The sequence below is a fragment of the Anarrhichthys ocellatus genome, unplaced genomic scaffold, assembly GCF_004355925.1.
Source record: "Anarrhichthys ocellatus isolate YVR2014 unplaced genomic scaffold, GSC_Weel_1.0 scaffold174, whole genome shotgun sequence".
In the NCBI taxonomy this organism is placed as follows: domain Eukaryota; kingdom Metazoa; phylum Chordata; class Actinopteri; order Perciformes; family Anarhichadidae; genus Anarrhichthys; species Anarrhichthys ocellatus.
Genome location: NW_022280204.1, coordinates 77,554 through 91,465, shown reverse-complemented (window position 1 = coordinate 91,465; position 13,912 = coordinate 77,554). Strand labels below are relative to the sequence as shown.

Genomic DNA, 13,912 nt, shown 5'->3' with positions numbered 1-13,912 from the left:
GGGGGGGGGGGGGGGGGGGGTTGGGAGTGCAGAGAAGCTGCTATTATTATTATTACAATCCTCTAAATGTATGATGCAGCCACAAACAAGTTCTGCAAATCACAAACAAAACAAAAATACTAAAAAAAAAAAATCACGAAAAGTGTGTGACGTCATCAGCGCCCCCGCGAGGTCGTGATGCTCATTACGCACCATGTAATAACTGCTGCATGGATGACAGAGCTGTGAGTTAAACTCTCACTGCTGCACACATTCAGCACAGAAATTATCTGACTTTATTCCCATATTTAATATTTCATATTCAGACATTTATACCTGCAGTTCACCTTTGAGCCACACGAGGGAGCCTGGATGTTCGTATGGATCTGATAATTGGAGACATTCTATGAGGTTGAATCTAATGTGAAAAGGTGGAGCACACTCTGAGGGTTTTTAACTGATGAGAGGAAATGAAAAGAAATCAATAACACAAAAGTTGTGATTTCTGTATGTCTACTAAACAGCTGCTTTGCCTGCTCGAGGTGATGAGGAAACGGCAGTAAAAACAGTCAGCAACGTTCATTCACGCACACAACGTGCTGTTGGGTCGAGTTAGTTTGTCAGGTCCCAAGAAGAGGGTGAAGTTTGGTCTGTGATGCCGACTAAAGGTGGAATTACAACTTCTGAGTCCGTCACATGAAGCCTTTGAGCATCTAATCCAAAAACGCTACCAGAGGCGTGTACGCCGTCTCTACTTCACTCCTCCACAGTCCAAATATGGTCACTTCCTGTTCACTGGCTGCAAAAACAACAACATGTCATCTTGTTCTACCAGTCTGTTGTGGTCAGTCCACTGTTCTCCGTAGTCTGCTGGGGGAGCAGCGTTGGAGCCGGAGACATCAACAGACTTAACAAACTGGTTAAGAAGGCCGGCTCCATCGTTGGCTGCAAACTGGACAGCCTGGAACAGGTGGTGGGGAGGAGGACTCTGAAGAAACTATTACCCATATTGGATAACCAGGACCACCCTCTCCACCACCTACTGCAGGGACAGACTCTCTTATCCAATAACAAACACAACATTCAGTAAAAAACAACACTATTCCTCGTTTTTAATCCGTCAGCAGAGGAAGTCCTGTACTGTGGTATGTTTGAGCGAGCCGGATCCCTTTAAGAGGCCTCGCAGGCCCTGGTGCAGGTCTGGGAAGTCCTCCAGCTTCTGTCTGCTGGTGTCTTCCAACGTGATGTTTCGTTTTAATGTGAGGACGGGTCGACGTCGGTCGCTCATTCGTCACACCTGGAGGCTTTGAATGAGCGCTCAAACAAACTCCAACTCCTCCGTGTTCATCGACGTCTCTCGGAGGAGTAACAGCCCATGAATCACGAGGAGAGGATCGGCCTGTTGACTTTGTGGAACCGCAAATGGTAACAATTCATGTGTGACAACAGAACAGATCTCGTTATAATGGTCATTTGTGCTCTCTCTGTTTAAGGCGGAGCATCAGGTTACAGAGTCTGGCCTGCAGTGCTTCACTCATGTGAAGAAGAACTCAGGTGCTCGTTATTTGGCAGCAGTGATACAGAGGAGATTTAACAATGGTGTGTGTGTGTTCGGTGAAGCCTGTTACTTATACAGTAAATACAGCTGGATGAGAAGATCTCCTTCCTCATCTTCACGATGCCTTTTTTTATTAAATATTGATATCAGCCTGTCGGCACATGCAGCGAGACAGGAAGCAGTCAGTGGGAGGAAAACCTGGAGACTCATCAAACCTGGAACATGAAGTGAGAACCTCATCCAGGTTTTTACTTCTGTATTTTCTGAGAGTTTATTGGCAACCAAAGAGGAGTTTAGATTGTACGGTTTAAAAGTATTTTACAGACTTGGGTCCAACATTTTTTAATACTCGCTATAATTGAACACTACTTTTAAATCACAAGGAATAAATAAAAACTCAGTAGTTTAGTTGTCTCAACCTAAGTAGCTTAGTTGTCTCAACCTAAGTAGCTTAGTTGTCTCAACCTAAGTAGCTTAGTTGTCTCAACCTAACTAAGTAGTTTCCTGTGAAAATGGAAGTTTATTTTGAAAAGACTGTCTTTATGTAACGAGTGGAAATTGACAGGTGTTGCTGAACTTTTGTAGGAAAACATTAAAAGTGTTACACTTCGTAAGATATCGTACGAACCGTTGTATCAGGAAGTGTTGCCTTATTGGTGCGTATACCTTCATTTTAGGGAAAACATCTGTGTTTAGACCCTTTCCTTCTTTCAACAAAATACATGAAACTACTCAGTGTGTTTGTGTTAAATATACAACGAGGATCCTTCATGAGGGAAGCAAAGTCTGTATAACTTTGCTCTAACAGGCCGAGAACCTTCTGCATTAAACCAACTAACAACCAAATATATTAATAATACAATATTTATTCACAGCAGCGTCGTGGACATTACTGACGTCAAACCAGCTGATACTTTGGTTTTAAATGAGCAGATCAACATTTGTAATTACAAAATGTATCTGGTCCAGAAACTTGTAACTAAAACAAAAGTTAAAAATAAATCTAAAATCAGTTTTTATTTCTGATGAGCAGAGAATCTGAATGAAACGACATCCTGACAAAAGTAAAGATGGACGAACCTGAACATTTGAAACCTTTAATGCAAAAAAAAAAAAAAAGGTCAAATTTAAACCGATTATTGTAGACGGGCACCAAACAGCCAGCTTCTGTCTCCACGTATGAAACCCGAACTGCTCAAGAAGAAACACACACACACACACACATCTCAGATGACACTGCAGATATGCTGCTTCATGGAGGACTTTGATGTCTGCACTGCAGACAAACTGAACCGGTACCGTTGGCCGCAGGTTTCAGAGCTTCCCTCAGATAACATTCCAGAGTGACGAGACAGAAAAGTGGAGCCGGAGACGGAGCGTCCGACTGAACCGCACGCGGGTTTAGAGAAGACGTGTAAAAGAAGCAGCAGAAAATACGCCGTGTGTTTTATCAGGACGACGAACGGGAAAGATTCATCTTTAAAGAGGAACGGATCAACTTTTGGGGAAATGTGCTTCTTTGCTTCTTTGCTGAGATTTAGATGAGAAGGTCAATAAGGCCGGAGCCTGGAGACGCTTAGTGTAGGAGACATTTATTTCATGCTGGTATTTAGTTATTATATACGTATATACACGAGTAGGCAAGTACAGGACCAGCATGCACCAGGTTTTTTATCAGAGCAGGAGAGGCAGCGACAGGATTCTCTTTGTCATTTCTTTGCTTGTTTATAATTCTGTCCGGACAATGAACTCGTTTGTCTGCATGAAGCACAAACCCGCGGTGTGTCAGTGGCCCTTTCATTCATGTTTGCTTTTGCTTTTTGTCTGAGACAAACGGCCACTACACCGAGGTTAGCATGGAGACTGGAAACAGTGACCCAACCCAACATATCAGGGCTCACTAATAGGTGGGCCGCGGTCCGGTTCCGGTCCCGAACACCGTTGTACGCGGATGGTTTATGCGGACCCGGACCTAAAACTGATGATCAATAAATTCTAACAGAGCGCTTCTATTTCTTACCGGCACAGCTTTTCCAGCCTGTACGGCACTCGTTCAGCGTCCAGGAAACACTAATCACATGCGTTGTAGTTCATATGTGTGTATTCCTATAAGCGTCGCAACTCCAGTGACATTTGCACACACGGGAAAGAGACCCAACAGTCAGAGAAGTTATTTCACATTGTGTTCTCTAAGAAGAGAAATGTGACCAGAGACTTCAACCAGGAATGGACAGAATCGTACGTCTTCATTCTTCCTACAGGCAGTTTAAACCAGGACGTCTCACATGTTCAGAGAATGTGAAGCGTCACTACGAGACAAAGCACAACTCTTTTGAGCAAACGCACCCACTCACATCTGATATGAAGGTACAAAAAATGGGCAGATGTTAATACACCTGTTGGCTACTTCAAAAAAAAATAAATAAATAATATATATATATATATATATATGACTAAATCATAGAACAAGTTAAGACGTTATTTGGTGTCGTAAATTCTCTCTAACTGGACCTCACTGAACTTTAATTGAATACCTCTGCAATATATTAACACATTCCCCCGTTACAACGCCTCTAAACTCCAGAAAGTCACAACAGAATAGTCCTGCATGCAAAGAACCTGGACAAGCACCACTTGGGATTTGAACGGATAAAAAAAACAAAAAACAGATTAAAGTGTAACTTCCTCCCGAGGTCTGGATCCACCCGCTGCATACAGCCGGACACGTTGAGCTGGTGTCACGTGACTCGTCACCGTCAAAACATGTGATCGATCAAAAAAGGTCACCATCAAAAATGTCATGTGACTTTTTACATTGCTTTTTTTTAAATCACCATTTATTTTCATAATAAAATCACATATCAATTTAAGAGATTGTTGGAATATATATATATATATATATATATATATATATCCCAAAGTTTTCGGTCATTTTTCTAATAGTTCAAACTGTTCTCAGCGTTAGAAATGCAGATTATTGCAGATACGCATGAATAACTTCCTGTTTCTGTAGAATATATAAAAAGATCCTCATAAGCAATAAAACGTGCGAGTGAAGAAACGCTTCCTACTTTTGGACATGAGTTTCTCTCCACCGCCGCCTTTAAACACAAAAACAAGCACATCTGATCACACACACACGTAGAATAAAAGTACTCCAACTGTGTCTACACTCAGAGACTAAAGGTCACACACACACCTCATGTGTCTTTACCTCTCAGATCTTGTTCACTCTCTTATTCCGACGCGGAGGGATCCAGGTGAACGACACACGGCTGCCGGATGACACTGACGAGCCATCAACAGGTGACGAGAGCCAGGTGAGTGTGAGCCAAACAGCCCACCCTCAAACACAGCAGGTATGCCAACCTCATTGGTTGTGTCTCCAGGATGAACACACCCACAGAGTGGCGGGACCACGCTGTGGTGCAGCTGCAGCGCTGACTCATAACAACAACATAAAAAGGTTAGATTATAATCATTAACTTCCTGTTCACACTTCTTGTTTTTATTTGCAGAAAGAAGATGATCAATAAAAGCTATTACGACACCAGAGAGACCTGAGACTTTAACCAGGAATGGACAGACTCGTACATCTTCATTCTTCCTACAGGCAGTTTAAACCAGGACGTCTCACATGTTCAGAGATCGTGAAGCGTCACTACGAGACAAAGAAGTCTTTTGAGCAAACGCACCCACTCACATCTGATATGAAGTCACAGAAAATAAAAGATCTGGGCACAAATACCCGACAGTGAGAACCCGGAGGCACGCAGGAGGAGCAGGTCTAGCTCCACAACGCCATCTGATGGACGGACTGAGGAGCTCTGCTTAAAACACACCAAAGTCATCACTTTATCCGACTCATAATTTCTGAGCTTATCCCTCGGTGTCATTGGAGGGAAGCGTTGAAAACACACGAGGCTCTCACCGGACGTAAATAAATACAATCTATCACTAAGAACTTCATTCTTCCAGACAGCAGCGATGGTACATTGGGTTTAATCAAAGTACTGCACCTGGTACTTCTTCTCCAGACTCAGATATTGTACTTTTTACATTATTTGAGAGTAACCGGTTACGTTATAATATCAAGATTAAACATGTAATACATGTGATTAGTGAGGATCATATTGGGAAAACTTGAGTTCCTGAATCGGGACAAAATTTGAGATATGGGCGTAAATATAAAACAAACACGCCCATGAGACACAATGAAAGAGACAAGAGAACAATGTGAGGGGAGAGAACGAGCCCGTGAAAGAGATTCAGACTGATTCCACCAAACAACAACCATGTGTTCAAAGAAAAACCGACCATAATATAAATGTGATGCCGGTCCCTCCAAAAGAAAACCGCCTACGTCGTGGTGTTATTTATCGTTTCGCTGTTTTGTCAGCAGCAATGTTCTACAGGGGCCTGTAGTAACTTCCTTCCTTATGTTATTGGCTGGAGGCACTGTTGAGGTGCCCTTGAGCAAGGCACCAAACCCCCAAAACCCCCAGAGACCACAGAGCAGCTGGACTCCCCGGTTGTCATGAATCGACAGGCTTTTACTTGATGACATAAATGAGACAACGAGCACAAAGCCTCACACTTTACAACCGTTCCCTTCGAGTTCATTGAAGACACGTTTCATGAACGAGGCCTCAGCAGGAGGACACATCACGCTCCACGATGAGACGTTTGGAACGCGGCCTTCGATACCAAACAGCTCTGTGCAACACTGAAGCTCCAACTGCTGACACGACGGGTTTAACGTGGAATCATTTGTCTCCCTTCTATTACTCTGTGTGCGTTTTCTAATCAGTTCCCTGATTGAGACATTTAGGGATTCATATCGGCGTGAAGTTAATTCAGGGAATGAGATGAACTCCTGGCGAGAGGAAGGGGGCTGTGGATGGTGACTGGTAGCACGAATCCTACAAATACACATGAATTTATATAGAATCACTGACAGCATATGATGCAAGTTGATATTCCCAAAGTGTAACGTTTGAAAATGTTTCTTTAAGAAGAGACTCTACAGGTGAACATATTTCACTGACAGATATCACCATGAAACCTCACCAGTGCATCACTCACATTAAGAGGATTATTACTTGTATTACAAGCTTTCTGAAATGTGTTTAAATATGCAAATGAGGCACCAACTTTTGGTGCAGTGTGAAAGAAGACGAGTTCTGGAAGATAAACTAAAATCTGTAAATTGATGAGCGTATGATAAGTGATGTTTTTGCTTCACTGTCTCACCTTGAAGGAGGAACATCTCTGGTACGTCAGCCTGCCTGTCATCATCTGAACACAGCAGAACGCTCTGCAGCCAACGCAATGTTTAAACCTGCTTCAACTCTGGAAAAGAGGACATTAGTCTCATTAACATCAAACACTGTGATGTATTATTAACGGGTGCTTTGATCGTTCACATGAGGAAGTAGACTAGAGAGTGACACTGCTGTGGCTCCATCTCTCAGCTCCTCCTGTAGACCACCTGATGGTGCGTTAGATTTCTCCACCACTGCGTTATGAACAGGAGCTGGAGTCTCCGTCAGTCAGAGCTCCTCCTCCTCATTCCTGCTCCGCTGTTTGTTGGATCTTTAAAATATGTTCTTTCCTTCAAAGTGAATCATTTCAACACTAAATGTACAGCATCATGCTCGGGAGAACTTCCTTTGACACCACATGATTGTTTTAGAGTCGTCACCTTAAAATAACAGCTTCAAGATTATTTTGGGTTTTCCGGACAAGTACCTCACACCCTGAAACGACGATGACCTTCATCATGACTCATAGCTGCATGAGTTCTTCTGTGGAATTGTGTTTGGAGAAAACTTAAAGAGAAGTCGTATAGAAGTCTATGAGAAAATGACTCTACTTCTCTCTTGATTTATTACCTCAGGAAACATTGTAAACATGAGTTTATGGTCTCAATCTCTAGTTTCAAGTCTTCTTCAATACAGCATGATGTTCATTTAGTACATTATGGTCCATTTAGAGTCACACAGACCATAAAGCAGGGGATGCTTTAGGGCGGGGCTACACGGTGATTGACAGGTCTCTACCAGAGACCTGTCAATCAGTCCAGATATGGTCACTTCCTGTTCACTGGTTGAGAAAAAACCAAGATGGTGACGGCAAAATCACAGAAGACAAGGCTTCAGAACATCCACAAACCAATAAGTGACGTCACGATGACTACGTCCACTTCTCATAGTTTATGGTTTTTAGTGAAAGTGGATCATATTTTATGGAGAAAATCGCTACTTTTCGTTCATATTTATGACAGCGGCGTATAAGTGGAACTGTGATGACCACATTTGATGCTGCTGTTTTCGTTGCAGTAATTATTCAGTGTGTTTGTACTCAGTCAGCCCCCCTCTTTATACTACTTCTCGTTTCCAAACATAGGAAACCCCTCATGCATGCAGTAGTAGAACATGGTGCATGTTGACTTGTAGGCAGTTGTTTTCATGAAGATAAAAGCCGACTTTCCTTCCTGAGATAAACTCTGCTGCTTAAATCCGTTTTAATATCCTCGTTTGTTTCAAAGTGAAGCCTCACAGAAGATCTTCTTCTTCTGAGTCACCGCTACGTCGCTGCTCCTCCACAGCGTCACGTAGAATGAACACTATATATATTATTCAAAGTCATCTGTTGACTGAGACCCTGCAGGAGAACAAGCGAGACATCAAACTGAGCCGTCATGAGCAGATATACTTTCATTACAAATTAAAAGGTACTTTCAGAACATCTCTTGGATCCATTTGAAGGCCTCACAGAACGTAATCACTCTCACGTCCACGACGTTGAAATCACACTGAAGCACAAACATCACTTCATGGTTCCTCACCGGCTCATCGATAAGTGAGTACAATACAACATCCGGCTCGTAAAACAACATATAAAGTCAACATTATTATCAGAGTGAGCTCACGAGTGAAGCGTCTCACTTCCTGCTGTGGTGCACGCGCTCAGTGTCGAGCAGAAGGAAGACGACGTTTATGAGCATTTCAACCATCCTGGAAACTCCAGATTCATCTCCTTAAATAAAGATTCAACGTTATTAACTTTGGTCTTTTGTTGTTATTTGATAATAAATAATAAAAACATTGGATATCGGGGGGCGAGTTCAAATTTACGTTGAGGAAGCAGATTTGTGACCCGGAGTAAAAAATAAACCTATAAATGTTTATAACCTCAGTCCTTCCTCCATGCGTCCCCATGCACCGTCAGCTCACTTATTGTTTTAGTTATGATTCAGTAAAAAGCATTCCATCCCCAGTCCGTCTCTTTCCAACTGGACCCCCAGCATCCTCCTCACTGGGGTCCCAGTCCTCCCAGTCCTCCCACGGTGCTCTGGCCGTCGCTGTGGTCGCCCCCCCACAGGCGGTAAAACTGACTGAAGTCCACGTAAGGAGGGACCCTCCCCGTCTCGTCCGGCTGAGCCGCCTGGCTGCCTCTCTGCCGGAACAGGCTGCCGTCTCCGGAGCTGGAGCTGGAGCTCTGCGTCTGGGTGTTGGTGGACTGGAGGGTGGCTGTCGGGCTCTGGCTGCTGGGGAGAGAGGAGGAGGAGGAGGAAGAGGAGGAGGAGGAGGAGGAGGAGGCAGGTACGAGGGTGGGGATGGAGGAGGAGGAGGCAGGTACGAGGGTGGGGGAGGAGGAGGAAGAGGCAGGTACCAGGGTGGGGGAGGAGGAGGAGGAGGAGGAGAGGAAGGGATCCGTGTTGCGGGTGGAGAGGCAGAGGAGGGAGGTGGAGAGAGGGAACGGGCGGGGGGGAGGAGGAATGATGGAGAGAGAGAAGAGGAAGGCGGAGAGGGGGAGAGGGGAGAAAAGGAGTTCAATTATGGGCTGCATTATGTCGACGGAGGCCTGGCAGGTAGAGGGGTAACACGAGCTACAGGAGAAAGGAAAGGAAAGGAGAGGACAAGAGTGTAGGAGACGGGACAAGAGTGTAGGAGACGGGACGGAGGAAAGACAGACACAGATGCGAGTCAGACAGACAGGACGGAGTGAAAGTCATCAAAAGGAGGACGAAACACAGAAAGCCGGTTCCCTCCTGGACTCGAGGCTGTGGGTGATTCTTCTGATGTGAAGGAAACACATCTCTACTTGAAGTGAAGATCATCACGTGTGACCGGGTCAAGGGTTCGATTCCACAGTATTCATTGTGCTTCATTGGGCCTCATGCGTGACTGCACTGTGCACAGTGTTCAGTGTTCACGAGTGCAGGTTGTCTCCACTAGTTGGTGGTGAAGAAAAGAAGCTTGTTAACACCGTCTTATGTCTTTGAGACGTATTGAAGTGTAACGACGGGTATCAATACTAGTACACTTATCGGTTCCTAATCAATACACTTATCGGTGCTTTTTTATTATATTGTGAGAATTAATAACGAAAATAAACAGTTTTAAATACTTCTCCAGCTGTTGTTGATCAGCCTTCTGTGAAAAGGACTCATGGAACAATGAGGAAGTGAAAACCATGCTGACACATAAATAAGCATCGTAGTGGAGGGACACAGGGGAGCGAATATTAAGCCTACCTAAAGTAAATATAGCGAGGGAGGGAAGAGGGAGTTATCTAAAACACAGCCAAAATAAACTGAGGGAGGAATGAAGCTCACACAGTGAAAACAACAGCAGAGAGAGAACGGAGGGAACGTTTAAGTTCAGGCAGCGGAAACACAACAAGAGGGAGGACAAACGTCAAGCTCACCCTGACTGAACATAGGAGTAAAGGGAGAACCAGGAGAGGAAAACAAGCTCACCCTGGTGTGGGGGTTCCTTCCTCCAGGGTGGAGGCGGTGTTGGTTCCATTGGTGAGAGTATTTTGTGAGGGCATGACCAGTGAGAGGGTGACGCTGGTCTTACTGGTGCTCTGGCTGTTGGAGTAGGGCACTGACACTGGGTAGATACGTCCACCTGAGAGAAGGACGGACAGGTAAACGGTTTACATTCTTATTAGATGTATAAAGCAGTAGTTACCACCTGAGAGTCAAAAAATAATCAACAACAGCAAAGAAAGTAATTAACTCCATAAGATTATGTTTTATTTTTAGTACATTGATACGACGCCGTATTAAGAGACATTGTACGTAGAAAAAATAATAATTAAGGTGCACATTTAAGGTCAATTATGTTTTTTTGTGTGTCTAATTTTGTCTCATTTTTTTGTGTATCTATGCTTGTGACGACACGGTGATTGTGGGATAAAATCACGAGTGTTTCTTTATCTCTAAATCTGATTGCTACGGTATAATCTGCGTTGGTGCCGCCGGTATGAAGGTCTGTCCCCTCGTGGAGGATTTCCATAAAACCCAAACTGATCCCAGAATGCCCTTCTTCTTTACCCTGCGTGGGCGTGAGCGTCCCGTCGGCCAGCGGGTAGTTGAGCGTGCGGATGAGCAGCGTCATGTCCTCGTGTCGTAAGCAGAAGGTCGCCCGCTGACGGCCGGACACGTAGACGTCGTGGTGCAGACGCTTCACGCGCTCCACCACCGACTGAGCCACTGCCTCCAAGACGCTCTGCAGGGCCAACTCCGCCGCCACCATCGCTACGATCTCCTACGGGACGGAACCGCAGAGGAGAAGGATGTTAAAGAGGAGGAGGGGGAGGGGGAGGAAAAGGAGAATGATGTTAAAGAAAGAGTGGAGGAGGAAGAGGCCTAGGAGAAAGAGGAAGAAGAGGAGGACGAACAGGAAGAGGAGAATGATGTTAAAGAGTGGAGGAGGTTAAGAAGGAGGAGGAAAAGAAAGGACGAGGAGGAGGAAGAGGCCTAGGAGAAAGAGGAGGAGGAGGAGGAGGAAGAAGAAGAGGAGAATGATGTTAAAGAGTGGAGGAGGAGGAAGAGAAGGAGGAGGAAGAGGAGGAGGAAGAGGAAAATGATGTTAAAGATTTGAGGAACTGAAGAAGAGGATGAGGATGAAAGTAAAGTACAATAAAAACAACAACAAAGTGGTGAGAATGTTGGCTGAAGTGGGCGGTAACTACCAGGATGGATCGGCTCACCCGATTGGATGAATGGGCTCACCTGATTGGATGAATGGGCTCACCTGATTGGATGAATGGGCTCACCTGATTGGATGAATGGGCTCACCTGATTGGATGAATGGGCTCACCTGATTGGATGAATGGGCTCACCTGATTGGCTTGTTCGGGGCCGTGGGCGGACTCGAGGGCATTGATGAGACCTTCAGACATCAGCAGCAGGAAGCCTGTCACGCTGTCCAGAGAATGGCTGCCGTGAATCTCCGGCTCGGCGATGACCGGCCTCGTCTTAGCCGCACTGAAGGAGGACGGGAGGAGACGGAAGGATGCGAGAGCAGAGGAGTTTAGTTGGGATAGGGAAGGAGAGAAGTGGACGAAGAAGAGAGACACCGGACCTCAACACAATGAAACTAAATGATCTCTTACGCTTTGTCCACATCACATTTCCTGCCTCCTCTTTGAAGATAGAGATCATATTGAGTTTTATTGAGGATCATAACTGCAGTGAAACACTGACTATGGAGAAGAACCTCTAATAACCACACTTCTAAACTTCACTACTGTCTCTTTAAAATGTTTCAACAGCCACCACAATTTACCTTCACACACAGTTCTTTAAAAACACGTCACTCGTCTGTCTGAATGCTAAATAAGAAGCTACATCTAGCAGAGCGTTATCTCAAACTGGAGTCTAGAGTCTATTAACAGACGTTATATCTTGTTTCTTTAATCTGTACATTAACAGAAATCCAACAACAGAAACCTGAATACAGAAACAGGGACTTCCTGGAATTCACTGTGCCGGGACAGGAAGTAGTTTGTTTGTTCGACTTGTTTCAAAAGACTGTTTTCAGAGCTTAAGTGTTGACAATATAGATTCTGCTGTCGGATCTGTGCGTCCATAATAATGAATATCAATAAAGAAGAAAGCAGGAGAGTAAAGAAGAGTTCACAGTGTTTCACCTGAGCAGCTCGATCTCATTGTAGTTGAACTTGACCCGATAGTCTCCGAGTCTCCTGGTGCTGCTCTGACCTGAGATCTGACCCGCCTGACGGACACGAGATGAATCCACACCTGTAGAGAAGAACAGTGAGAGGATGAGGAGGAGGAAGAGGAAGAGGAGGAGGAGACACCACCGCTAATCATGCCGACCATGACCAGATCACGTGACGGTCTGACGGTGTGACGGTCTGATGGTGTGAGGGTGTGAACCGTCTGACGGTGTGATGGTCTGATGGTGTGACGGTCTGATGGTGTGAGGGTGTGAACCATCTGACGGTGTGATGGTGTGACGGTCTGATGGTCTGAACCGTCTGATGGTGTGAACCGTCTGACGGTGTGATGGTCTGATGGTGTGACGGTCTGATGGTGTGAACCGTCTGACGGTGTGATGGTGTGACGGCGTGATGGTCTGATGGTGTGAACCGTCTGACGGTGTGATGGTCTGATGGTGTAATGGTGTGACGGTCTGATGGTGTGATGGTGTGAATCGTCTGACGGTGTGATGGTCTGATGTTGTGATGGTCTGATGGTGTGATGATCTGAGGGTCTAACGGTGTGATGGTGTGACGGTCTGATGGTGTGACGGTCTGACGGTCTGATGGTGTGACGGTCTGACGGTCTGATGGTGTGACGGTCTCACCCAGAGCAGCCAGCCTCTGCAGCTCGTCCTCGTTGTCGGTGCTGTGCGGACGGCCGATCTGGAGAACCTGGTTCTGACCATCGCTGCTGGACTTGCACAGCAGAGCCCGGTTGGTCCCTGGAATCCCAAAAACAAACAAAAAACACATTTGAGGATTCACAAAGCGAGAATGTGGACTCTGGTAAGATGAAGTTCATGGTGTTCCATTTCATGTTGTGTTCCTCGGCCTTCAGGTACGGAGAGTTATCTTTAACCAAAGGCATTAAAACTGACTGATCAATACCACGATCGTTAATTATTCAGCACCGGAGCTCGTTTAATACCGGGTTTCTGAACACACCTCTACCTTCAGATACGTAAAACGTGAACTCTCCCTACGTAGACGTAAATAGTTTTGGGTAATACCTTCATAAATCCCTCTAAATGTTACACACTTTTCCTTTCATTGACGCAGCGTTTTAATGACGGCTGTTAAACGCCCGCTGCCTCGACTCCTCCAGTCTCTTCCTCGCCTCCTCCGCTCGCAACGGACGGGAGAGGAGAGGAGAGGAGGCTAGGAAAGGAATCGATGACGTACACAGACTGAGGAACGAGAAGAGCTCTCATTCATCTCCGCTCTGCTGTGACTCTCTGTGGTACTTTATATGTGAAAAGCAAAGCCAACGATGCCTGTTGTACATCCAGATACCCTTGACGCGCGCACGCACGCACGCACGCACGCACGCACGCACGCACGCACGCACGC

General features: G+C 45.4%; 2 protein-coding genes and 1 long non-coding RNA gene across 9 annotated transcripts in view; 1 reads left to right on the top strand and 2 right to left on the bottom strand.

The window, feature by feature from the left end:
* Nucleotides 1–4,836, bottom strand: part of mgat3b (beta-1,4-mannosyl-glycoprotein 4-beta-N-acetylglucosaminyltransferase b) — a 51,991-nt gene extending 47,155 nt beyond the window's left edge. The window contains exon 1 of one of the 2 annotated variants that reach the window (XM_031878345.1): nucleotides 4,752–4,836. The gene's annotated coding sequence lies outside the window, so the exon portion shown is untranslated. The remainder of the gene's footprint in view (nucleotides 1–4,751) is intronic. The other variant, XM_031878347.1, reaches the window with a different exon arrangement.
* On the top strand, nucleotides 1,228–6,592 carry LOC116400485 (uncharacterized). The gene is made up of 3 exons (XR_004213927.1): nucleotides 1,228–1,404; nucleotides 4,759–4,857; nucleotides 5,056–6,592. It is a non-coding gene; the product is annotated as an uncharacterized LOC116400485 (long non-coding RNA).
* A 1,646-nt stretch (nucleotides 6,593–8,238) lies between these two features.
* Nucleotides 8,239–13,912, bottom strand: part of tab1 (TGF-beta activated kinase 1/MAP3K7 binding protein 1) — an 8,121-nt gene continuing 2,447 nt past the window's right edge. For 4 of the 6 annotated variants that reach the window (XM_031878365.1, XM_031878362.1, XM_031878364.1 and 1 more), the window contains exons 6-11: nucleotides 13,168–13,284; nucleotides 12,488–12,599; nucleotides 11,678–11,822; nucleotides 10,887–11,100; nucleotides 10,305–10,458; nucleotides 8,239–9,089 (exon numbers count right to left, since the gene is read on the bottom strand). In XM_031878365.1, coding sequence (XP_031734225.1) covers nucleotides 8,855–9,089; nucleotides 10,305–10,458; nucleotides 10,887–11,100; nucleotides 11,678–11,822; nucleotides 12,488–12,599; nucleotides 13,168–13,284 — 977 coding nt within the window. In that variant the 3' untranslated portion in view covers nucleotides 8,239–8,854. The remainder of the gene's footprint in view (nucleotides 9,090–10,304; nucleotides 10,459–10,886; nucleotides 11,101–11,677; nucleotides 11,823–12,487; nucleotides 12,600–13,167; nucleotides 13,285–13,912) is intronic. The other 2 variants (XM_031878363.1, XM_031878361.1) reach the window with 1 other exon arrangement.